This window comes from Haemaphysalis longicornis, unplaced genomic scaffold (assembly GCF_048455015.1).
Source record: "Haemaphysalis longicornis isolate Haplotype H1 unplaced genomic scaffold, Haemaphysalis longicornis Haplotype H1 scaffold_12, whole genome shotgun sequence".
Taxonomy (NCBI): Eukaryota; Metazoa; Arthropoda; class Arachnida; order Ixodida; family Ixodidae; genus Haemaphysalis; species Haemaphysalis longicornis.
In genome coordinates this window covers 110,126,426-110,152,363 of record NW_027526225.1, presented here as the reverse complement: position 1 = coordinate 110,152,363, position 25,938 = coordinate 110,126,426, and the positions used below count along the sequence as shown (strand labels likewise).

Here is a 25,938-nt window from a genome sequence, read left to right as displayed (position 1 = left end):
AGGTGGCAACCCTAATTTCATTTGAGTATAGCATACAATACGCCTGTTCTCTTAGTAATCTGAACGGGGCATCAGCTTGTGTCGCAGCGACCATGCAAAAGCAGCAAATAACGCGGCAACTGCTTCGTTCTAGATGGTGTTCTACCTTTTGTATCCTGACCAAAAAGTGGACCTGGGCATCCTGTGGAACATATGCCACCAGAGGCTGGCAATTTTGATGAAGGTTGCCAGGTGCGAGGGGAATGTTGATGCTGTCCGTGATGTCCTAGAAGAAGACAACACATGCCACGAATGCCTGATTGAAGGCACCCCGCAAGACAGCGTGTCGCATTTCATCCTTAGGTGAGCTGGTGGACACAGGGTTTTTAAATACAAAATGTTGCGGCACATTTTGTAGGACCCAGGTTTCGTAAAGTGACCCTGATTTGTCTCCTGGCTTCGGTGATTGTGTGCTGGCCTGCCATCTGTTGACAGAAAGTTGAACTAGCAGACAGTGCACTGCAGTTTATACCACATTAACTGATAGGCCGAAAGCTGTTGAAATAAACCAAATTGCTTGCTTTTCATTGCTAAAGCAGTTATTGAGACCTTTCTTCCTTACTAGAAAATTGGAAGATGCTGAGCATGAGGTCGCGGGTTCGATCTCCGGCCGCGGCAGCCGCTTTTCTGATGGAGGCGAAAAGGAAAAGACGCCCGTGTGTGTGAGATTTCGGCGCATGTTTAAGATCCCCAGGTGGTCAAAATTAATCCGGCGCCCTCCACTACAGCTCACCTTATCGCCTGTGTTGCGTCGGCACGTTAAACCCTACAGTCATCAGAAAATTGGAAGAGGGGTGGAGTTATGGAACAATTGTACATGCCATGGCTCGCACTTTAAGCAACCTGTGTTTGTCTTCATATCTGATGAAGTTTAACAACAAAAGTGCCCATGTCAGATTCAAGCACCAGTTGAAGATTCCTGTATGGTCTAAATTAAGCCGGAGACCTCCACTACACTGCCCCTCATAGTCCTTGGGAAGCTTTGGCTTGTAAAACCCTCCAATTTATAAAAACTAACTTTTTTTTTTTTTTCTCCCTATGTGTAGCTTCAATGCCTTAAGCCCGCTCTTAACCCTTTGTGGTCTGGACCTTTTACCCACTTTCCGGCCATTCCGGTTTGGAAAGTGGATGGAAAATCCAGACCAGAACGGCCGGACTTTTTACCCATTTGTGGGAAAAATCGTGAAATTTAGCCTTGAACACCCAAGGCGGGTGTACCCTGACAGCAGACCACTACGGTCGTGTCGGGGATAGCCCAACAATGAACGCAATGGCTTAATGGTGCGAATATTGCCTACAAATTGGCAGCTGCGGCAGCACTTGCACGGCAAAACGATCTATTTTTCCTATTTTCACAACTGCGACAAATTGCCAATTGTATAAGCGGTGTCCAGAGGAGACGTTCGACTGTTCCAAACATTTGACAATTTGCCACAGCAATGAGATTAGATTGTTTTGCTGCACGAGTGGCGGCGTAACCACGAATTCACAGGTGAAATTCGCAGCATGTAGAACAGGCTTAGGTTCCAAATTTTAATTCCAAGTTGAATAGGACAGATGGGATATGCAATCTGGATGAGCATAAGTTGTGCATGCTACACCCGGTTACAACTCAAGAACGGCACCACCCCATGTAGTGTATCACTCCGCCAAAGCGCCGGACCCGTGACGTCAGTGCGCGCGCGTTTTGAAAGGGGTTTGCTATGAATGCGTGATATCGTCTGCCTTGTCTCATGCAGTTTGTTTGTCGTCACTGGAGTCGTTTATAAGCATATTAAGTCCAAAAAATCACGGGAACGGCTCACGCCATGTTCAAAATATTCCCAGTAACGACCTACTTGCGCCGCGCGGAGAAACATCCGGCTACGGTGATAAGGCACAGCGGCAACTTCCGGTGCCGTTCTTAAGTTGTCACCGAGTACAGTTCAAACATGATTTTATGAAGACTAACAGCTTCCTTCGGTGTGATGTGTTCTTGATATCGGTATTGACGTTTTGGGGTGTGTTAATGTGAGCGTAACTGTGCTGGAAATGTAAATTCCCAAGTGAGATTTTTGTTACTGTCACGCCAAGCGATTGAAACTTGGCGGGGTGTGAATTTTGGCAGAAATGAAAATCTTCCTTTCCTGTCCACTAGAGTGCTTACTTGTCAGGGCGCTAACCAGTTACCTTTCTCAAAGTTCAAACCCGTTTGCAGGCATATGCTTATTAGCCTTGCTTGAAATCATCCAATAAAGTAGTAGCATTCTAACTTGCATTAATGATATTTTTGGTGTATCGTTTTTAACAAATAGTGGTTATCATGTAGTAGTAATAATAAATTACTGAAGATCATGTACCCTTCATGCTACAGTTCTGGCACCAGTCAGGCACATCTCAAAGCAAGAGAAGTTCTGGCTTACCCTAGAGGATTGAAGAATTGGCAGTGTCTTTAGACTTTATGCCAAGCTCATTAAAATGCCCCGGCGGGATGAAAAAAATTAACGCAGCTTGCACTAATGGTGCAAAGCTGGAGAAACAGCAGAGATGCGGGTTAAAACTTAGCTTCTTCACCCCTGGGATCCCCTGCCAGTGCGGGGGACCGACAAGAATGGCCTTGTAAAGTCTGGCTAAACTTGGCCTCACCCAAAAACATCGCAAAGCCTAACAAAACTTAGCAAAGCCTAGCGAAACCTGGCAACACCGGAAGAAGCCACGTCGACCCTTAGCTCCACCGTTTATCCAGCCTTGCACCACTAGTGCAAGACTGGATAGTGCAAGGCTGAACCAGGGCCTTGCACTAGTGCAAGGCACTTGTGCAGGCGGCGCCAATTTTTTGAGCCACGGGCGCCCGCCGGCTGATTCCTACTATCTCTCTTCTTCCACTAGTCGACATTCTTTTATGCCGCGTGTTCCCCGAGTAGAGCTGAGCCCAGCTGCGAGGCTAGGCCAGGAGGCTAGCATGTGCCTCCCATTCTTTGCTGACGCATGCTGCTTTCATGCTCTGCCTCATCGCCAGGAGGCAGTGCGTGCGTCTTTTTTCTTTCTTTTTTCATTTTTTCCACGGATGCCACAGGACCAAGCTAAGGTTAAGCAGCTCTGCTGTTAAAATTGGCATGCCTTCAGGTTTTGTGTTTAACACATTAAAATACTGCAGCTTTTCTTTGTTCTTGGGTGTGTGACCTTGAAAAAAAACCAAAAAACAAGTAAGCAAAAAAGTGACCAAACGAGCAAGTGCATCTGGTGGAAAGCAAGCATGCGAAGGAGCAAGCTCTGTACACTCGCTTCACATGAACTGCCTCTGGCAGTTGGTGACGTTTGTGAGTGAAATGAGACAGATGCTTGAAACAGGTTAAGAGGGCACACTGGTCTTAAACCAAAGGAGTTTATTTTTACAGTTATGATGAAAATTGGGGGACATGTGTATTTTTTCATTGACTGTGGATATAAAATTTGTATTTGTGTAAAACGACCATATGCAAATTTATTTGGCATTTCTATTTGATTTTTTGACAGCTTTTGTAAAAAACAACTGAACAAGGAACCAGTGAACTGTGCACGAATGAAGGGGTGCAATAAGACTAACATCATCATTCTAGCTGGTCTGTAGCAGAAGGTACAATCGTTTGAAGTTTGGTCCTAAAAGGCAAAACCAGTTTTCTGGTTCTCACATTCCAAGCCCAAACTTCAAACGGTCGTACCTTGTGCTACAGACCAGCTAGAATGATGATGTTAGTCTTATTGCACCCTTTCATTCGTGCACAGTTCACTGGTTCCTTGTTCAGTTGTTTTTTACAAAAGCTGTCAAAAAATCAAATAGAAATGCCAAATAAATTTGTATATGGTCGTTTTACACAAATACAAATTTTATATCCACAGTCAATGAAAAAATACACATGTCCCCCAATTTTCATCATCATAACTGTAAAAATAAAGTTTTTGATCAAAGACCTATGTTCCCCCTTAAAGGAGCCATGAAGACAAAATACAAGTTAGGTTTATTAGAAAGACTGCTTAGTCCCGATAACAATGATACCAATATCATCGTAGTCTTCGAACAAATAACGGAGATATTAAAGAAAACGTGTGAAGCAGTCGCGACCCCCTAGCCAATTTCCCGCAACTTTTCTATGACGTCACGGAACCTTGTTTGTGCGATTGGCGGCCGCCTAACTGACCTGTCGCGAGGACACATGACTGGACGTCTGTAATGGGGCCTCTAGTTCCATTTGACCGCATCACTTGAATGCTGACGTGCAGTTAACGTACTGAAAATTATATTTTATTGTTTGCCCGTATGACGTCATTCTTGCTCATAACACGTCACTGTGGCGCAAAATTTGAAAGTATTTAAATACTTCTTGCTTTTTTTCGTTAAAAAAACATCTTTTGTGGCTCTAATGGAACTGATTGGGATACTGAATCCTAGTTCTTTCAAATTAAACGAAGTTGTATTTTCTCTTCATGGCTCCTTTAAACATGTTAAAAATTGCCAATGTGTCCCTTTCACCAACCTTGCGGTTCATCTTTGCAATTGAACATTGCTTTGCTCAACTGCTTTGCAGCGTGAATTTTATCTTTAAAAAAAAGCATCTGCACTAAGAATATTACGGGAAATGAGGCGTGAACCGCAGGTATGCCACATATCTCCGTTGCTTTGCAAAATGTCATGTAAGATATAATTGTTACAGTAGGAAAGATGAATTATGTGCTTTCCACCCATAGTTAATGAAGAGCAGTTGGAGGGAGGGCTGGGCAGCTCGGACCCAGAGGTCCAGATACTTCTGGTCACCCATGCTGCTAACGTTGCCGCCGGCCTTAAACTGGTGGCCACACTGCTTCCGTAAACCAGTCTAAGGCTCAATAAAGTGATTCCTCCTCCTCCTTCACGGTGATTGCAGTTGCCTTACTTTTTGAATGCAGTGTACCTGTAAAGAAACGTAATGGAAGGTGCAGCTTTCTAACTTTTGTAAACCCCTCCTCTCCACTGCAAAGAAAGGGTATTTTATGTATAGGTATTATTTTCTGCACGAATCAGTAGCCTTCCGGATATTTTTTTTTGACATCTGCAAGCAGAGTGGCTAACTACCAGGAGATGGAAGTAGATGCCGGGAAAGATTATTAATGTGATGGAGTGCAAAGTCATGATATTTTCAGGCAGAGGATGGACTAGGAAGTCACTAGATGGGAGGGTTGGAAGAACATGGCAGATGCCTTCCTTCTGCTGTGTACACTAATGGGGCAATGATGATGGAACATAGTGGAGGCCTTTTATCATGCATTAGGCACAAACGTGACGATTATTATTATGATGATGATCATAATGGCACATAGGAGATGCCTTCATCCTGCAGTGGGAACAAACATGACTATTGTGATGATGATTATCGTCATAATAGAACATAGGGGAGGCCTTTGTTATGCAGTGGGCACAAACATGATGATTATGATAATGGTTATGATCATGACACACAGGAGATGCCTTTATCTTGCAATGGGAACAATTATGACTATTACGTTGATGATCATCATCATGGTAGAACATAAGGAAGGCCTTTGTCATGGAGTGGGTACAAATGTGACGATGATGATGGTGATGATAATATAGGCACACAGGAGAGTCCTTTGTTCTGCGGTGGGAATAAATGTGACTATTATTATGATGATGTGATGTTATGAGGTTTCGGAGACTCGAGACGAGGTACTCGGAGGTACAGATCAGAGACTGCAACACAGGGTTTCGTAACTATGCGTGGAAGAACATTTATGACTGACACTGAAGATGGCGAAAGGCACACTACGAATAGATACAGAGTATACGAGTGAAAGGTTCAGGTGACAGAAATGATGCGGACAACGGAACAGTCCAATTCGTAACCGATAAACAAAGTGGAATGGGTGCAGTCTTACGGTTCAACAAGTCTCGCTGTGGTTGCAGAGGCGAAGTGTTGACATCTGTGTTGTCAGGTGAAGCAGCGGATGCAGAGAGCTGCGGCACGATGCTTCCTCGGCCTCTTGTGGAGGGTGCGGACGTGGTGCCTGACTGTCCGGTCGACAGACGCAGGACACCGTGGTTCTGGCCGTCCGGTCGACAGGCCGCAGAACCTTACGATTTCATCACTAACAGCGAGTGCGCTGCGCTGCCCTCCGATTCTCAACGTCTTCTTTTCCTCTTCCGCTTTCCTCTTCGTCATCTCGATACCATTCAACCATCATTGTCTTTGTTGCGCCGCACACCTCTAGTGGATTGTTCATGGTCTTTTTGATTTTTACACCCTACCACATCACAATACTCCCCCCTCAAAGAAAGTTGTTGTGGCAGAGCCACACACACTTTCAAAAATAAAAATCAAAAGAACAAAATCACACTCTAAGTAGTGTCTCGGAGTCTCGTCACAGTCATTCCTAACTACTGAAAGTCGCACTAAAGTTCACAGTTTCATCCTGAAGGGAAGCATCATAGAAGAGCATACAAGTCCGAAGTCAGGAAAGGGGTCGTGCCGTTGGAAGCCGATTGGTTCAGCACATCTTCCTTTCTCCTGTACTTCCAAAGGAGCTGACCAGGAAGTTTCAGATGTCGTGCCCTCATCCGTGACTTGTCTGTCTTTGGGTTACCGGGTGCTCCTGGGACAGATTTGTGGCCATAATAAATTCTCTGTTCACCCGGACTGTTTGTTTGCCCTTCCGCATCCGGTTTCTTCTGAGATGAAAGCGGTTGGCGGCCGAAACTCCTGAAAGTTCTCACTTGGCGTCGTTTAGCTCTCGCCTGTCTTGGAACCGTTCCTTGTGTTACACCGACCGTGCGCGTCTCACGTCGATACAGCATGCCAGCTTTGCGCTTGAGTACCCTCCGCTTCAAGATGAAAGGTATGCGCAACTTCCTCCTGGTGCGTTTTAGGCTCAGCTGTACTTCACGGCTCTTGGGGTTGGCGGAACCCGTGGTGAAAGAAGGCCTCTTCTCTTTTTTGGGCTTGTGTTTGCCTTCCCACATTTTCTTCACCTCTGGAGAAAGTTGGGGCTCCCTCCGGGGCTGGCTGTATTGAATGTCAGAGCACTCAGATTTGGAAGCTTCAGGTCCTTTGTCAACTGAGAAAAACGGTGTGTCTATTTGAGTGATCGCTGCGCCTATACCTGCAGCTTCTTTCACCGCAATGCCTGATGATTCGGAGTCATCAACATTCAGAGATCTGCTTTCTGGACACCTAGCTTGGACCTCTTGAGGGACTATTTTCCTTTCGAACTTGAAACTGGATCTCTCATTAGGCAGTATTTTGCCACCCTGATGGAGGCCTCCTCCAAAGGTTCCTTGAGAAGAACTTTCATCACTTTCTGGCCTGGGAAGATGTACTTTACAGCCTGCTTCAAGAACGTCTTCCAACTTTTCATGGCCTGCCTTCGTGGGGGCAACCAAAGAGGCTTCAGCCACCTTTCTCTTATACAAGTTTTCGAGAATTGCTAACTGGCGGTTCAGCTCGGCAAGGTGCTTTTCGTGGGCATCCTTCAACGCCTGCCTTTCAGCTTCGCGCTGGGCTTTTAACCTTTCCTTTTCCTCTTCACGCTGTGCTTTCAATCTCGAACGTTCACTCTCGACCCACATGCGAAGTTCCGGCCCTTTGAGTCCCAGCCGGACTCCATCAGCAATAAGCTTTTCCAGTTCCTCGAGCCCCATGTTAACAATCTCAACCCTGTAGATCCTTTCCACTTGTCTGAGCCTGACTCTCCAAGGTGTTATGGGAGAGTCCTGTCGCGGACGCCACTTGTTATGTTATGGCAGGTTCAGGGCCGTAGTGGAGCGGCGCTCTCAAGTGAGGAGGCAGGTGACCAAATTCAAACAACGGAAATATTTATAAAAAAAAAAAGGCAGAAAAAGGAAGGGGGAAAAAATGAATAAAGATGCTGCGAGTCCGGCGTGGCACGCGAATACGCTGTCGCTGTCAGAAGGGTCCGAGTCCAAGCCGCGCGAAATCGCTCAAGGGCCTCACAGTTTTTGGCGGCGGCGGGAGCGGCAGCGAGTAGAAGCTCCGGTCGAGGCGGCTACCGCTGGCGGTTGTTGTCGTTGACGCGGCGTGGCCCCGGCATCCGAGCGCAGTCACCGCGCCATGACGACGTTACCGTTGGTCTGCCCGAGAAGCTGGTCGGCGGGAACACGAGCAGTGCTTGGGGTAGCGCTCCCGCAGTCCGGGCGACTGCCGCTGAAGCGCAGGGTCCTCACAGGATCGGCGTACCCGCAGTCCGGTCGACTGCCGCTGGTCCGCCAGGCTACCACGGGGTAGACGCTCCGCTGCTTGCCCTCGATCACTTCTCGATCCTTCTGGAACCCCCGAGCCTCATTCCTCCTCTTTCTCCCTTGTCTCGAGCTCCTTTTCGATCTTCGCTTCTTCCTCTTCACTTTGCCACTCGCCCGCTTGCTGCGCCTTTTCCCCGCCGTTGCTTCTTGTATTTCCCGCGCTCAGGCCACTTCATGACAGATGATGATCATCATGATAGAACATATGGAGGCCTTTATCATGTAGTTGACACAGGGGATGGTGATGTCGAGCAGGGGCACTAATGTGGTGATGATGGAACATGTGAGAGGCCTTCGTCCTGCAGTAGGCACAAAGATGATATGATGCTGATGATCATCATGGTAGAATGTAGATGAGGCCTTCGTCCTGAAGTGGACACAGATGTTAGGATGATAGTTGTCGTCGTGGTGGGGATGGTGGAACATAGGAGAGGCCTTTGTCCCGTGTAGGACATAAAGGTGATGATGATGATGACTGTGCTGTGACAATGTTGTTACCTCGTCGCACTGCAGGTCTCTGCTGTGTCTCGACCTCTCCATCTTCGGCACGGTGGCGCAAGCGGAATCGATGCTGTTCCTCTGCCGCTTTGAGGCCCTCAACTGGCACGAGCGGAGGGCTATTCTTGAGCGCGCTGCATCCGATTGCGGGGAGCTCCTCAAGTGCAAGATAAGCCGGAGGTTTCGGGAGCTCCTCCGAACGCTTTCTAAGGTTCTTCATGCTGTCCTGGACAGGTGGAGAGACATCATTGAGGCCAAGGAGTTCCGCATTGGCGGTGAGCATACTTGTTGTGTCTGACATCAGGAACCCAGCTTAGGTCCAGTTAGAAGTCGCATACCTGTGCTACACGGAAGCTTGTGATTGACAGTGGAGTTGATGGCCTCTCGAGATTCTCGATGGAGGTCGAGTCATTGGCTGTGTGGTCAGTGACTCGGCCATCATTTTTGTGTGCCATGTAGGGAGTGCAACTGGCAGTTCACCTGATAGTTCAGTGCATTTGGAGACCTTCAAAACACCCATGTTGTGCAGGTATTACACCTCTGCCTGCTTCAAATGCCTTCCGGAGGCTTTCGAAGCAGTTGTCTATTGAGTGGTGCATTGACTATCTCTTAAGCTCACTTGTAAGTAAGTGTTCAACAATCAATTGAAATTTGCCATGTGGCACAGGCATTATAGACCCTAGCATTTCATACAGTAGCACCTGGAGAGGAATTTGGTGCTATAGTTTGAGGGAACTCCAATAGGACGCTTACGCCTGCAAGGGAATCATGAGTAGTGGTGGGGTCAGACTGCCTAGTTTTAAAATGTTGCCGTAGCTGCCAAAAATAGATTTTCTTTCTTTTTTGCCTGAAATGTCTGGGTTGAAAGTTATTACTGCTAAAAATTTTCTTTTTAGGCAGTTTGAGTTCCTAGTCCAGTTCGTTCTACTCTTCCTATGACAGGGAAAGCCGTGTTTGTTTAAAGGGAAACACAAATGCATGCAAAGTGTATTGGTGTATTGGCAGTGCCTTTTCCTAGGCTCACAGCGCCAAAATAAGTTTTGTTTCTTAGGCCCTTGAATTACCCGCTATGTTTTCGCACGAAATCAGACAGGCGTGTCCGATCGACATCTTTAATTTTGACCGACATTTTATATATAGCTCCTTGTGCACAGGGGAAAACATATGTGAAGTTATTTTGTGGAAAAAAAAATTTCCCTTTCTCAAAAAAAAAAACCTAAACCAACTCGGGTCATTAAGCGCATCGAGCGGCTCGCAGAAAATTGGAAACATTGGAAACCAAAACTACTGCAGCTATCACCATAGTTCTTTTTATGTAAAGACTTTGCATACTCAAACGATTTGACATATTTGTGTTTGGCTTGCAGAGCAAAGTCCTTCTGATGAAAATTTTTGAAATTGTCCAATTATGGGGCTTTTTTTTTTCTCAGAATTTCAACAAGCTAGGTAGCTGAAATTTTTTAGTGTTATTTTTCTAGCCTTGTACAATCTTTGCGCTAATTTTAGTTTATGTGGTTGAGACGTTTCATTATGATAAAAGCCCTGTACTGCAGCAAGGTGGTATATTTGGTATATTTTGAAAGCCAATTAAAAAAAAGGCCATGTTCGATTTTTTTCAGACTCTCACAAATTAAAGCCAAGGTTAGTCTCTATCGCTTACATCAGAAACGTGTTGCACTATTTTTGTTGTTTTGCAGCTACAAAGCGTCAAATATGGCCTTGTTAGCAGTATTGGGGTGACATACCGAAGTGGTTTATCAGAAGCTTATGACCGCAATGTAGGGCAAGAAATGGCCGTTACAAACGGAAAATCATTAAACAAACATTGCAGTGTTTATTTTCGTTTTATTTTTGATTTCGGAGCACGTTATAGATCCCCAGGCGATCAAAATTAATCCGGAGCCCTCCACTATGGCGCGCTTCATAAGCTGTGTGGTTTCGGTGCATTAACTCTTTCGTTACAGTGGAAAAATGACGGATTTTGAGTGCTTCCAAAAAAAAAATTTCTTTCTCTTGAACAATTGGACACATTTAGTATTGTTATACATGATATTGTAGCTATTAGTTGGCCTTTTCATATACATAATAGCAGTGTCGTGAGAAATACAATTATTCAGAGTTTATATGTCAGATAAACAAAGCAAAATACACAAAAGGAAAAACACACGAGAAATAAGCGATTGTACAAAACCAGAAAATTATTTTAAAAATTCTGAAATATGCAAACTGTTCCTAGTTTCCTTAGCTATGGATTCATATATACATCAATACTGTATGGCATGTCGTGAATATTTCAGGGCCCATCCATCTAGCGGCCTTGACGGCTGTGCCACTGAGCAAAGCAGTCACGCGAAGGTACAAAGCAAAGATAAATATTGCACGGGGAGCAGAAGATGTTCGTTCTTTTCTGTGCCTTTGTTCTTTCATAACAGAGCTTGCAATTTCTTCTCTTCTCCATTCTTTTTGGCTGGTGTCGAAGAGGATCCAGGGGGAAGAGAGAGGGCGTGTCCTTGGGAAACTTCATCGTATTCAAATATCTGCTGAATTAGTTCTTCTCTAAAGGCCAATTGGTCAAAATAGGTGCTTCTTGAAAGTTCTGGGACTCCGGTGTTTTCTTTTCGGTGTTCGTGGAAGAGAATGAAGCTATTTACGCACGCGATGTCAACACAGTGATAAAACAGTTTTCCACCAACGTATGCACTTTCGGAGGACGTTGTATGTGCCAATTATTTGATCGTATTTATCCACGCCTAACATGCCTGCGTTGTATTTGTGGACAAGGAGTGGCTTTGTGATGACTTTCAGAACCCATTGTCCTCTCCTTTTTCCTCTTCTTTTGGCAGGGACATGCTCGTTTGCTGTGTGCATGGTGCTCATCAAGTTCACAGCGCGGCGGTCTTTCCACTGCATGTAGAGTGTGTTGCCTTTTCGAATCCATCGAACATCTCCACGCTGTGTCTTTTTTTCCCATGAGGTATCTTTCAGTTCGGCTGGAAAGCAGCGGCGGTCTTTGCGGGTTGTGCCGCATGCAAGAGTCTTGCGCTCGAGTAGGTGTTCAAAAAGTTTTGCGGACGTATAAAAATTGTCCATGTAAATTTTGTAGCCCTGATCGAGGTACGCTGTGCAAAGCCTGTTGACTACATCAAAGGCTAAGCCATGGGGCCCGTGTGCTCACGCTTTCTAGTGTACACAAGGAACTGAAGTGTGTACCCGGTCCTCGAATCTGCCAACACCCAGAGCTTATAACCAAATTTTGTCACTTTGTCTCGAATGTACTGCCTTATTCCTGACCGGGCTTTAGATTTGACCATTCGTTCATCGACTGCAAGGTCGCGCTTTGGTTGAAACAAATTTGCCGATTTTTCATGTATGTGCTGCAACAGCCACGCTACCCTCCAAGTCAAAGTGTCTGCTTTCACTTCTAAATAGCCTAGTAAGGTCAAGAATTGACTATGGATGCATTGTATACCAGTCTGCAACCACAACAGCACTGAAAATGTTGGACCCAGTATACAACTTGGGGCTTCGCTTGGCAACAGGTGCATATCGAACAAGCCCCATTCCATCCCTTCACGTTGAATCTAATCAGTGGTGTTTGGAATACCAGCGCACTTACACAGCTCTGATGTATGCTGCAAAGATTACTTCTATGAAGGAACACCCTTTGAACGCAATTATGAAAAATAACACTAATAATAAACTTTTTGAAAATCGACCATCCATAGCACCACCCTTCCCTTTGGCAGTGTCACGCCTCTCAAAGGACCTACAAGTTCCTCTTGCTGAAGTTTACTGCACCTCCATTAATGAGTTGGTTGCTCCGTGGGACATTTGCCCAATTCAGTGTGACATGTCTTTCAGAGAACTGCAAAAGAAAAATGTGCCAAACTTCGTTATTACTCAGCACTTTCTGTCACTCAGGGACAAATACAAGGCAGCTGAATTCTACACAGATGCCTCGAAGACTTCTGCAGCGGTGTCTTGTGCTGCAATTGGCCCCATATTCACTTTGTCCAAAACAATGAACACGAACACTAGTATATTTACTGCAGAGGCATATGGTATCCTGCTAGCTTTGAACCACATTCTCCAAAACAAAATTAAGAGCTCAGTTATATACACAGACTCACTGAGTGTTGTTACAAAGCTTTCATCTCTGAAGGCTAGTAAAAACCCAACTTTTAATGCTGTTCTAAGAGCTCTGTACTCGGCTTATAGTCTCAAGCTTGCTGTCACAGTGTGCTGGGTTCCGGGCCACTGTGGCATTGCTGGAAATGAAGCCGCTGACCAAAGTGCTGCAGCTGCTGCCCTTCGTGAAAGCATAGATATTAAGCTGGTTCCATATGAAGACCTCAAACCTTATGTGAGAAGGAAGCTGCGAGAGCACTGGCAACAACAGTGGGATAAAGAAATAAGCAACAAATTACATGTCATTAAACCTAAAATTGAAAAACCTCCCTCTGAGAAACATGCTAGATCAATAGAAGTGGCCTTATGCAGACTTAGAATTGGCCACACACACATCACACACTCATACCTTTTAACAGACGCAAACAAGCCACAGTGCCATCGATGTGGGGGTCAGCTTTCTGTCCTTCATATGCTTATTGAGTGTGACATGTGCATCATTGAAAGGAAACGTCATTTTAATGAAGCTTACACATATAACATTCCCTTGCACCCTTCACTATTTTTATCAGACCATCCAATGTTCCCATACAAAAAAGTTTTTAGTTACCTAGCAGATGTAGACTTTTTAAAATACATATCATATAGACCATAACCTCACCTGTGTTCATTATGTGTTTTAAAACAGTGGTGGAACTTGAGACTTTACACCTTAGGTGCTTGCACTCACTGTTTTAATATGAACCTATACACCATTAATCTTAGTATACTCACTATGCTTTAATTATGGCCCTATACACCAACCCCCTGAGCAAAGTTTTTTAAACTAGTGCCTCCTTTACAAATCTTTATCATCTCTTTCATCATTGTCATGGCGCTCTTTGCCTTTGTTGGCCTTGCGCCATTAAACCCAAAATCATCATCATCATCATCACGCTACCCTCCAAGTGTTTTCAAAAGACGCCGCAGCTGTAGTGTCTTCGGGGTCCCCGACACTCAGGAATGACAGCAATGCAAGGAATCAGTCCCGTGGCATAACGTTTGGTGGGAGAAGGCCGCGAAATATTCCTGTTGTCCGCCAGTATAGGTGGAGTCGCGGCACTTCAACGACGCCCATGTAAATGATGATGCCAATCAGTCTCAGCATCTCCAGTGGAGTCCCTTCCTCCCAGGAGCCGTCAGGTCTAGAGTATGTTTGTCGCTCTAAAATATGCATCCAGGCATACTTATTTGTGTTATCACACAAAGTCTTGAGCACCTCCGTAGTGAAAAACAAAAGAAAAAAATCCAGCGCTCTCGAGAACCAACGTGCGTCACTCCTCAGCGCTGCTCCGACATGGGCACCAGGCTGTCTCAAGGGTAAAACTGGATATGGCGCGGTGCATTTGGAAGGATATCCTGGCCATATGTTGTCGAGACCCCAAACACAAAAGCAAAACTGCAGTTGTCAGATAAGAAGCGCGTTTTCATAATAATTACAGCGCGGAGTCACAATGAAACTTACCTGCCAGCGCTTGCTGAAGTGCGAGGCACCTGAATCGGAGCTTCGTCGTCGGAACTGAAATCTGAAGATCCCACATCGTTGCTTGAATCATCACTGCTGCTGGGATCAGAAAAATTGACAGCAGGATCTGCCAAAGTGCTGGCGACAGCTGTTGGACTGTGCGGAGCCTGGCGCGAACCCGACGCCATTTTTCCTCCTACTCCTCTTTACCTTAGGTTCAAATTTCTCTTGCTACACCGCCACCACACGCGACACGTACACAAACGAAACCGAAATAAAAAGAGCAGTGGCCAATGAACACACCAGATGGCTATAGTTGTCTGTGCAGCGCGTGTTTCAGATTTTGCGGGAGATTTGAAATCATCGGACACCGGCTTCCGATCGCCTATGGCGCCAGAGTGAAAGAGTTAAACCTCATAATCATCATCATTCCCTTGAATTGCAGCGAGAGTTCCGCACCCAAACTACGAGCTAGCACTTTAGAAAGTTGGCCCACGTGATTAAGTTTGTTCATGTTCAAGAGAGTATCCTGTGGCGTGCATGATTGGCACACGTTGCATCTGCAGAAACCTTCAATGCCAGCTCCACTTCGCATTGCGACCAAGTAAATGTTGCTCCACTCATACACAAACCAAGCTCCGTCCAAATATAAATAGGCATTGCAACTCCAACGACAACATTCATGCATTGCAGTGTTTGAACGTAAAATAAATGTAGACATGCCGTTTAAAACAACGCTGTTTTCACCGATATGTTGTGCAACTAACTAGCCCAAATGGTATTTTTAGTTAAGGGTGGACGCTAAAAATAAAAATTAACAAACCCTTTGAGCCCGAGGACCCCACGTTTAGTGCATTTCACAAGTCACCAAAGTGTGGCCGCGTTTGAAAATAAAGTAAAAGTAGGCATTGAAGATGGAATTAACTTACCTCTAAAGCTAAAGAATCCGATCTTCGGTGCTTTCCACAATCCACCAAGTGCCAGCCTACATTTCATCACCGCCTGTTGTTTTCACCGTGGCTGGTGATTACAGCTCCTGATTCCTCACTAAGCATTACTGTATTTTCACGCGTATAACCCGCCCCTGCATATGGGTAATCCGCACCCCCCACTTTCAGCCCGCAAAACAAAAAAAAAAAAAAAAAAAAAAACCTCGCGTATTGCCTGCGCATTTTATACAGGAAAAGCTGCACCAAAGTTACTGCTTAAGCAACACATCACATACTGTGTAGACAGAAATTGCGTATATTTAGCAAGTAGAATACACTGACTGCAAGGCGAAAGTCACAATTCACTCAGTGTCGCTGCTCTCACTAGAGCTATCGCTTGCGCTGCAGTCCTCACTGTTGTACGCAAGGTCATCTTCACGGCACAATGCACATTGCTGTAAAGTTGCACTAAAGAAAAAACCCTGTGCATTATCAGCACCCCTACTTTGCCACTAAAATTTTCACATTTATATGCGCGAAAATATGGTAGTGTACGAACTTTTTGTTTTATTCTTGATTCTTTGTGTTCTGTGAGTGTGGGAGTAGAAACAGGTATTTTTAGGATCGTGCTTTTGTTACATGTGGCTCCAAAAAGAGATTCGTGAGATGTTTGTTACATGTGGCTCCACAAAAAAATTTGTGAATTGTTCTAAGGAAATGAAAAGAATCCACTGCATGCTGACTAATAATGAAAAAAAGTGTTCCTTCTTTGTCTTTGTCAATTTGCACAGTAAATGCTTGAGTAGTGAACTACTTTATTTTTGCGCATATTTCCCACCCCTGCATAAACCCGCACCCCCACTTTCCATCGACGAATAAAAAAAAATTCCCACGTATTGCCCCCGCATTTTATACATAACAGGATGGACCAAAGCTACTACTCAGTTCTTTTGCATTAACATTACACATTTGTTAATGCAAAAGAACTTACCTAGCTGACTACGTAACTAGATGACTTGCCGCATACCTTTTTTTTTTCAGATTGGTATATCACTGAGCTTTGTGCAAAATAAGCATTGTCAATGCGATAACAGTGGCTTAATCGCTATTACTGCTATAGGGGAATCACAGCCCAACACGCATTGCGGTGAAGCTGCACTAAAGGAAATACCTCGCACATTAATCCGCACCTCTACTTCACCCCTGAAATTTTCTCATTTTTGGTGCAGGTTATACCCGCGAAAATATGGTAGTTACTAGCCTTTGCGAGCTCTTACTCATACATGTACAAGTTAAATGCAAGGAATGCAAGCATGCTAACGTAAGTGCATGCTCTGCAGTGCCGTTTGAGCACGCCCTGCCTTTGGTGAGCAACCGGCGAGTTGTCCTGCGGCGCGGGGAAGCCATCATCCAGGAGCACCACCTGGCGACGTTCCTGGCCGGCATGTTCGAGGCCACGTGTTCGGAGGGCGCGGCGCACTTTCGGCAGTCGGCCACCTTCCGCACTCTGCACCAGGACGAAAGAATGCTGGAGCTGCGCAGGTCGCTAAACGTGAGTACGAGCACCGGAGCTACCGTATTTGCCCGATTCTAAGGCGCACATTTTTTTCGCTAAACGTAGTCTTGAAATTTGCCTGTGCGTTACAATCAGGCGCAAAACCGAAATCGGGTATCAATGTCCCCCACTTTTGGTGGCCGCATTTCTGATGGAGGCGAAAAGTGAAAACGCCCGTGTGTGCGAGATTTCGGTGCATGTTAAAAATCCCCAGGGGGTCAAAATTAATCTGGAGCCCTACACTACGCCGCGCCACATCGCCTGTGTAGTGTCAGAGCGTTACACCTCATAATCGATCGATTAATGTCCCCCGCTTTAGTTTCAACGCCAGCAGGAGCTGGATAAGAAAGTTTATGGTGCACTAAAATTTTCGCTGTCACAGTTGCGTGCGTCAAATAAATGTCTTCTGCCAGGTACGTGGTGTCGTGACTTCTACATCTGCGCGGTGAAATCGGCGTCCAATACATTTTTCCAATTTTTATTACTAAAATTACCTGCGCGTTACAGTCGGAGGGGTGTTATTATCGTGCAAATATGGTACTTCCAAGCCTGTTTTGTGAATGACATTTGGGAAACGTGGGTGTTAGCCTGTGGTGTGGGTTCGGTTCTTTAAGACGAAAGCCTTAGATCTCTACGTTTCAACACGAGGCACAGAGAATCATTGTGAAGTACACAGAATGGTACAAAATATCTGGTGCCCTGCTACTCTGTGAAGAAGGATGAAAAAGGAAGCTCGGCACATTCCAACAAGTGCACACAACACTTTTTTTTGGTAATTTGTGACAGCATCATCATCATTATCAGCCTGTCCACACCAACTGCAAGGCAAAGGCCTCTCCCATAGATCCCCAATTATCACGGTCCTGTGCTAACTGCAACCAATTTATCCCCACAAACTTCTTGATCTCATCCGCCCTTCTAACTTTCTGCCGCCCCCTGCCACGCTTGCCTTCTCTAGGGATCCACTCTGTTACCCTTAATGACCAACGGTTATCTTGCCTTCGCATTACGTGCCCCACCCATGCCCATTTCTTCTTCTTATATTCTACTACTCGGTTACAACTCAAGAACGGCACCACCTCATGTAGTGTATCACTCCGCCAAAGCGCCGGACCCGTGACGTCAGTGCGCGCGCGCTTTGAAAGGGGTTTGCTATGAATGCGTGATATCGTCTGCTTTGTCTCACGCAGTTTGTTTGTCGTCACTGGAGTCGTTTATAAGCATATTAAGTCCAAAAAATCACGGGAACAGCTCGCGCCATGTTCAAAATATTCCCAGTAACGCCCTACTTGCGCCGCGCGGAGAAACATCCGGCTACGGCGATAAGGCACAGCGGCAACTTCCGGTGCCGTTCTCAAGTTGTCATCGAGTATAACATGCCCTTAAACATGCGTTTGTTCCCTGACCCACTCCGCTCTCTTCTTGTCCCTTAATGTTTTACCTATAATCTTCCATTCCATTGTTCACTGAGTCGTCCTCAATTTGAACCCTTTTAATGATCCTCCAAGTTTCTGCCCCGTAGGTTCTCGCGCACCCCCTGCAGTGGGCACGCGACTAGGTATATTGTGGAGGTGGGAAAATTGAATTGCATTGGGTGGTAACAGTGAGCGGATAACGGCGCTAGAGCCCATTATGGCGAATCACTGCTCTGCACTACCGGCAGCTTTTCGTTGAGTGGAACGGGTTTCATCTTTTCCATAGATGTAATGTCAGTGCGGCAGGGGTCCTTTTTTGTTGAGATGACAGCTGTTGATTGTGCTGATTGGTGCCACTTGCAGGGAGCCTACGACGCACACCGTGCGTATCTCGCAATGGGGTGCAAGCTCAGTGCCGGCGACGTGGACAGTCAGGCGGCCTACTTCCCACCGTGCATGTCCAAGCTGTACGCCACCCTGCGGAAGGACAAGAGGCTGCCACACGATGACCGGGTAAGTGGTTCGTAATACTCCCCCAAAGCATCACCATTTTTTGTTTAAGAGGAGGACACTGGTCTTAGTACCGAAAATTTGCCGAAAATTCAATTTTCTGAATTAATTTTATTCGCAGTCTACACATCCAAAAAAATATACCTGCAAAATATTATAGCTGTACCCCAAGTATTTACAACACTGTCACCCTTTGAAGTCGCCTAAATGACTATTTTTGCCTGCGTTTCCAAACTACATGCCGTGTTTTTTCAGAACCAATTTTTTCCCCGTGAGGTCAACTGACAGGTGCAATATCTTTGGGTGTACAACTTAGATTTGTATCATTTTTGCTGCATTTGAAAGCTTATGAACTGAACAGTGCAATAAAACCACAAACATGTACCATTTATTTTTGCTAGCACAATTTTTTATGCTGTTCGTTTTACGAAAATATTGGTGATTGATGACCTGACGTTGAATAAAAAGTTTACAGTGCTTGTAGAAACAATGGTAAAATTGCTTATGTGGTATAGTTGCACTCCCTGGTCTTTCTAGAGCACAAAGTGATAAAAAATATTCGAGTATTTCACAGGTAGATAATGAAAAAGTTGCCTGAAAGGAAATGACATACAGTCTAATCCCGCTACAACGAAGTCTGCTTCAACGAAATTTCCGCTATACATTTAAGGCGCTTAGTTTCTCCGAAAACGTGCGCCGTGCGCCCACATTGTTTGCTGGTGATAACGATGTGGCTGGCCGTCTTTACATGAGGCGTAGGCCCAGCGGGCCCGGTTCGCCAGGCTGGAGCCATAGCCAATCCGTATCCGCATCCAGATGGCGCGGCGCCGTCATGTATGCGTTATGAGCAGCTGTCATTGCAGTTTTCCTTCTACAATTCTTCAAAGTCAAACGCAAAAATATTGTTTTCTTGTATAGTCTTGAACCCGCGTCAGCCTATCTGAGACACGAGCGCGCGCTGGCAATAGAATGCAAGCGCACGCGGCTTGCCCTTGGCTTGCCTTCCAAGGTCAGTTGCCGCCATGCCTAGTTGGAGGATAACTGCATGGAGGATGAGATAACGGCGCCTCTCCTGCCTGCCATAAGCGAGAGGGGGGGCTTCCGACGGCCGAGCAGTGCTAGTAATAAGCTCGGTAATTATGCCTTGTTGTGCAGTAATATGCTTTGAGACTGCATTTCTTCAACCCCCACACCCTCACCCGTAACGCGCTCTTTACGTGCAGGCAAAAACAGATAACCATTCGTACGTTTCTTATCCAAATAAGAACGGCGCAACTGCGCATCAATCCTTTTTCTAATCATTGCATTATGCTGTCAATCATGCGGATAATATACGGGGCTATTTTTCTGGCCTTTCCGTGGTGTGTTGGGGCAGATTTCGCCTCAACGAATTTCCGCTTCAACGAAATTTTTCGCGCGTCCCGTCAATTTCGTTGTAGCGGGATTCGACTGTAACATGTTGCACAACTCTGAATTTGCACCACGTAGACAAAAACTGACTGCATATTTGTGCTCAAGATGTTAGATAAACTTAATGTGTAAATCTCAATCAAGCACATAGGTTAAAAAATCACAAATATGTCCTCAAGACCAGTGTCCCTCCTTAATGAAAATGGCAACTGCATGGTGCCTTGAGCCTATGTGACCACCATCTCAAAGGGGCCACAAAGACAGCACACAACTTCGTTCCATTTGGAAGAACCAACATTTTGGCAGTCACGAAAGACGCTTTTGTAAAAGAAAGAAAATGCTGGAAATATGAAAAAAAAAAAAAATCAGATTTCGCTCTACAGTGATGTGTTGTGGGTAGGAGTGACGTAATATGGGTCCAGAAGTAGAAAAAAATCCCGGGCCATCTCCACTAACGTGAAACCTGGGGAGGGTTGAAGCATGCAGTGTACAAGTGTGTTCTTGGCGCCTTGGCTTTTTTGCCAACGGAGATGAAACCATCGGGGGGTACTGGTATACCGCTTTGTTGTAAAGGTCTCTTGTCCTTGAAGCACAAAGCTCTCTAGCGCGAGGCGTAAATACATGTCCCGGTGTTTTTTTAGCATGCGTTTCATTCTAGCGCGAGGCGTAAACGAGTTTCCCGGTGTTTTAGTACCGTGACTACATAAGACGAACGACCATTGCGACGACGGCGACGACAGGAGATGTCAACAGCACCAGCCACTACGGGGCTTCGCCCCTAAAAGTGCAGTGTGGTAACAGCACGTTATCATCCGAGTGATAAGATTAAATGGAACTAGAGGACCCACTGTGGCTCAATTTGGCACCTGCCAATCACACGAACAAGGTTCTGTGATGTCGCAAGAAATGGTGGCTGAAGAGTTGCCTTTTTTATTAAAGCGAAGCTTCAGTGTCTTTACCAATGCTGTTGTATGCTGAAACGCCCGACAGGAGAAGGAGAGCCAACTTTTTCTGACGACGATGATGAATGATCGTGGGTGAAGTGAAAGAGAAAAATGCTTCTCGTGGCCGCAATCGAACTTGGGTCCCTCGCGTTATGAAGCCGGCGTCTATCGGATCGCTCCATTTCGACATGCTCGAAGCGAGCGCCAAGCAGCAGATACCGATTCGTGCCGTACACCCCAAGCCCAAACGTTAGGCCTACGGAATGCACACCTGAGAGTTGCTGTGGGTATTCTAGAAAAGTGCTGTGTACCTCCAAAGTAGCACATACTCGCAGTGTGGGATTGGTCGACCAGAGAATCCATCACGAGATAGCTTAGCATTCAACCATTGTCGTCGTTAGACGTAGGGGTGCCCATTTTTTGCTTGAAGTTTGCGATAAAATTGGTATTGTACTTATCACGCCAAAGCGGGCTTTTTCATAAACCAAGCTTATATTTTGTCTTCGTGGCCCCTTGAAGCTGCGTGACCACACGATGATAGATGAGGTTGTGAGTCAATAGGGCACCCCAGCAAAAATTTTTGATCTTGTTTTTTTTTCCCCCTCTTTTGTTGCGATGCGTAGCTAATGACTTATTTATTACGTGTGGATACCTCGTTTGCTTCAGTGGCCATCACAAACTCGTGACGTGTTCGGATGTTTATTTACTCCACATCCAGGTAGATGTCGATCTTGCGAGAGCTTCCGCTGGCTGCTCAGCTGCGTTACGCGCACTCTTTAAAATCGATTGATTGATTGATTGATTGATTCTGGGGTTTAACGCGACGACGCAACGCAGGCGATGAGGCGTGCCGTAGTGGAGGGCTCCGGATTAATTTTGACCACCTGGGGATCTTTATCGTGCGCCGAAATCTCGTACACACGGGCGTTTTTGCTTTTCGCCTCCATCAGAAAAGCGGCCGCGGCGGCCGGGAATCGAACCCGCGACCTCGTGCTCAGCAGCGCAACGCCTTAGCCACTGAGCCACCGCAGCGGGTCACTCTTTAAAATCGATTTTAAATATGTTCTAGGCTGTACTTGCCGCTAGTATTTTGCTGATGACATATGTGTGTTCATACCAAGTAATCTAGCCTTCAAAATTTTGTGTCAGTACTTCTTAAAAGTTGGCATCATTTTCGTTTGCCACCCTAACCACTTGAGCGGCAGCTTTTACTCCCGCTGTTTTGTCATTAGCTACTGCAGTAGTTCCCAACCATGGATTTCCGGGGAAATATTGTAAGCTAGTAACGTTGACCGGAACCTCATAAAAATGTGGGTTTTGATATGCGACACCTTGTTGGAGGGATTCCATCTTGTGCCAGTTGTGTCACTAGAATTTTGGCTTTATGTGTGTTTGGCTTGCATGCATTGCCCCTCACACTGCGCGCAATGGCCATAGGACAAAGGATGTTGAGATCATTATTGGCATAGCAAGGGTGGCAAAGGGGAATGGAAAGAAGAAGTAAAACTTCATAGGAAAGGTGCTCACTGCAAAATCAATGCTTTGGGGATTCCAGAAACTGCTTTTGCAGACCCTGTTTAAGTGGATACGGGGGAAAATTAAGCATTTTGATAATTAACGTCTTGAATCAGAGTCTCTTTCTGAAGTTTTTCTGACTCTTTCAGACACTTCAGCTGCTTGAGAAGGGCCACTTTCATCTAAACAGTCTTCTTGGTGGTCTGTTTGGTGACAAGGCTTGTGACATACTACCGCCAGGCCTGGAGCTGGGCTTGGCCACACCGGGCATAGAATTTAATACTACAATGGGACCCCAATAATATGACTTTCAAGGGACCACAAGAAAGCATCGTATGACTGGGGTGTCGTATGACCGGGGTGCGGGTAAATTGCTTCCTAGTTGATGGTCTCATGCGACACGTGGGCTAAGAGCTTATTTAGACTACTATATTTAGCGCGTCCTCGCGTGATTTGCGAACTTTAAGCTGAAATCCCAAGTTAAAAAAAAGCAACGCCTATGTTGTGCCCCCTGCCTGCCAGCCAAGTGCCACGCGCATCGTGACAACCATGGTGTCTGTCTGGCGCTATTTATAGCCCGCCAGCACCGTGCCTTGCGCGCGCGAGATAAGGCCGACGTGGTCGAGCAAATTGGGAGGGGAAAAAACGAGTGTAAACTGCCAAGGCTGAGTGAAATGAACGATAGTACAAGGCGGAGATGGAAAGAAAACGGCATCCTGTACATGGTGGAGACACCCTTGAACGGTCCCGTGCCGTCGCTATTGGGTCGCACAGGGATGAGACGGTTGCGCATATTGCGCAGTTTTGATTCAAATTTGTTTTCTTGCGCCCGGCTGCTCCAATAGCTTATAAATTGCAAAAATTGCGCCAAACTGCTCCAAAACAGTCGAGATCCAAGGATTTTATTAATGCTCCTGCCAGTTTCAGCGGAGAAAAATACTTACAGCTGGCATAATTTTCCAGCATTTCCAAGGTGATGATGCTTGTAAAGGTCTAATTGATTAATCATTCAATAAAAAACCCGCATAAAATTGTCCCCGGGATAGTTTTTTCGAAAGTCACATGTTATGTTCTGTGAGTTTTTAAAGTTTTCCCATCGAAAACCATTGCAAAGTCCAGTAGAAAAACTACTTATGTGTACTGAGGTGACAAACCACTTGTGCGAGTTGATGAAAAAACTGGAATTTTCGGAGCACTGTATCTTCGGAACGACATTACTAATTACTGGGCGCCGCCATCTTGGTGTGATGAAGATTGGAAAACATGTCCTCCAGCCGAAGCAGCTGCTCGTGGTTCAAGCAGAGTGCTCTTAGCCGATTTCTACTGTGGTTTTGGTTATGAGGGTGGCTGTGTTTACATTTGGTCGTTTGATCGGTTGCGGGACTTGAAGGACGGGAGTTCATCACAAACAACATGGCGCCCGCGAATTCACTGCGGTGTGTTTTGGCCTTGAGTGTGAGGCGCGGTGCGGGCTTGAAGTGACATTTCGGACTCATCGCGTGTTGTAAAACTCTGAGTTATTGCTGTGTTTGACAGCGAGATTGGGAGCGGTGGGAATGAGACGATCGACACTGCAGGAGTGGCGGCGCAGGCTACATGTCGCTGTGTCCGTGTCTAAGCAGCGTCCGATAGCGGGACGGGCTATTATTGCACGCTAGTAATAAGGGTTCATCTATCTGAAGTGAAATTTAATGCCAAATGAGGCATGGCTAAACATACCAACGTTACTCAAATTACAATCGTATTGAACGTGCACCTTGGGGATTGAAATGGGAGGGCTGGTGGGGTGCGACGACTGCCATCTTGTTTTACGCAACTTTTGCCGTGACTCTACACTTGTGCGTAAAGCCGAGTTTGGGATAACAATAATAATAATTTCGGCATTCACGTGATGATGGAAATGCCCCACGATCGTGAAGTTTTTTCAATTCGATATTTTCAATGGCCCTCCACGTTATCTATGCATGGAGCCTGAGAAATCAAAAATGGCTTGTAAAAAGGTAGTGCAGTTCGTACCTTGTGATACCGTATTTATTCGAAAATAGGTCGAGCACGAATATAGGTCGACCCCCTAAAAATTGAAGTCGCCGAAAAAAAAAAAATATATTCGATTATAGGTCGACCCATACTTTTAAGAAAAAACTTGAGGAAACTTTTTAAAACTCCCATTTATTTACAACGCGGTCACCTCACTGGTTGGAGCCACACACTGCGTCGTCGTCGGAACTTGCGCCGCATGCGCCGCAGTTCATTACCCACCCCCGCCCCCGACTGGCTTTGAAGGCTGAACGGCCAATCCTGCCTCGCAACGCTAACTGTTGAGCTTTGGTCTGAATATCGCACGCTCCTCTTCCACGTGCAGCCGGAGTTTTTTCTCGAGAGCATCGTGCCTCCCAATTGTAGGGCCACGAAACGCACGACGCAGTCCTCCACAAGCAAAAAGTTCGTCCCGCTGTTTCCGCCATCCCCTGATCAGCTTTTCATTAACGTCTAACTCTCGCTGAGCGGCGCAGTTGTTCAAGTTCTCAGCAAACAGGATCACCCGCAGCTTAAAGTCCGACGTGACATCGCGAAATGCGCACGAGAAAAACGTTATGTGACGTTATGTGCGGAAATCACAACGAAGCAAACACAAAGAAAGCGCATGAAACGGAGAACGGGAGATAGTAGAGACAGCGAGCGAAGCAGGCAACGCCGTTCCGTTCACGAGGTGGCTACGCTAGGTGGCGAAAGTCACCTTTACCCCCACCTCGCGCTAGCCGCTACCGCGGCTATGAAGACACCAAGCCAAGCCAATCTGGCTCTCTAGCCAGTACGTCAGCTCGCTCGTGTCCAGTTCGGCCGCAGGTAATGCGCGATAGCCGGCAGTGACTTTGGGTGGTTTTCTTACGCTGATTGTTTTGTTATTTTTTCCTTTATTTTCTTGCCTGTCTTTGTTCTAGATGCTCCGCGCTGCCGCCTCAAATTGAGGAGCGCCGGGCGCGACGGAGAAACGGATCGCTCGGTGCGCTCGCCATTTTTTATCACGACTATAGGTCGAGGTTCTTCGGTCACGATTATAGGTCGACCCTCAATTTTTAAGCACATTTTCGGAAAAAAAAGGTCGACCTATATTCGAACAAATACTACTCTGGTAGAAAAAAAACTTTATTGAAAGGCTGTTTCAGTGTTATGTACGTTCAAAACCGATTAAAAAGTTCCCTCCCCCCCGCCCCCCTCCCCCCT

General features: G+C 46.0%; 1 protein-coding gene across 1 annotated transcript in view; it reads left to right on the top strand.

Moving 5' to 3' along the window:
- Window positions 1-25,938, top strand: part of LOC144163227 (uncharacterized) — a 40,295-nt gene that overhangs the window by 2,026 nt on the left and 12,331 nt on the right. The window contains exons 2-5 of the mRNA XM_077694085.1: window positions 134-342; window positions 8,819-9,078; window positions 16,705-16,916; window positions 18,698-18,847. Coding sequence (XP_077550211.1) covers window positions 134-342; window positions 8,819-9,078; window positions 16,705-16,916; window positions 18,698-18,847 — 831 coding nt within the window. The remainder of the gene's footprint in view (window positions 1-133; window positions 343-8,818; window positions 9,079-16,704; window positions 16,917-18,697; window positions 18,848-25,938) is intronic.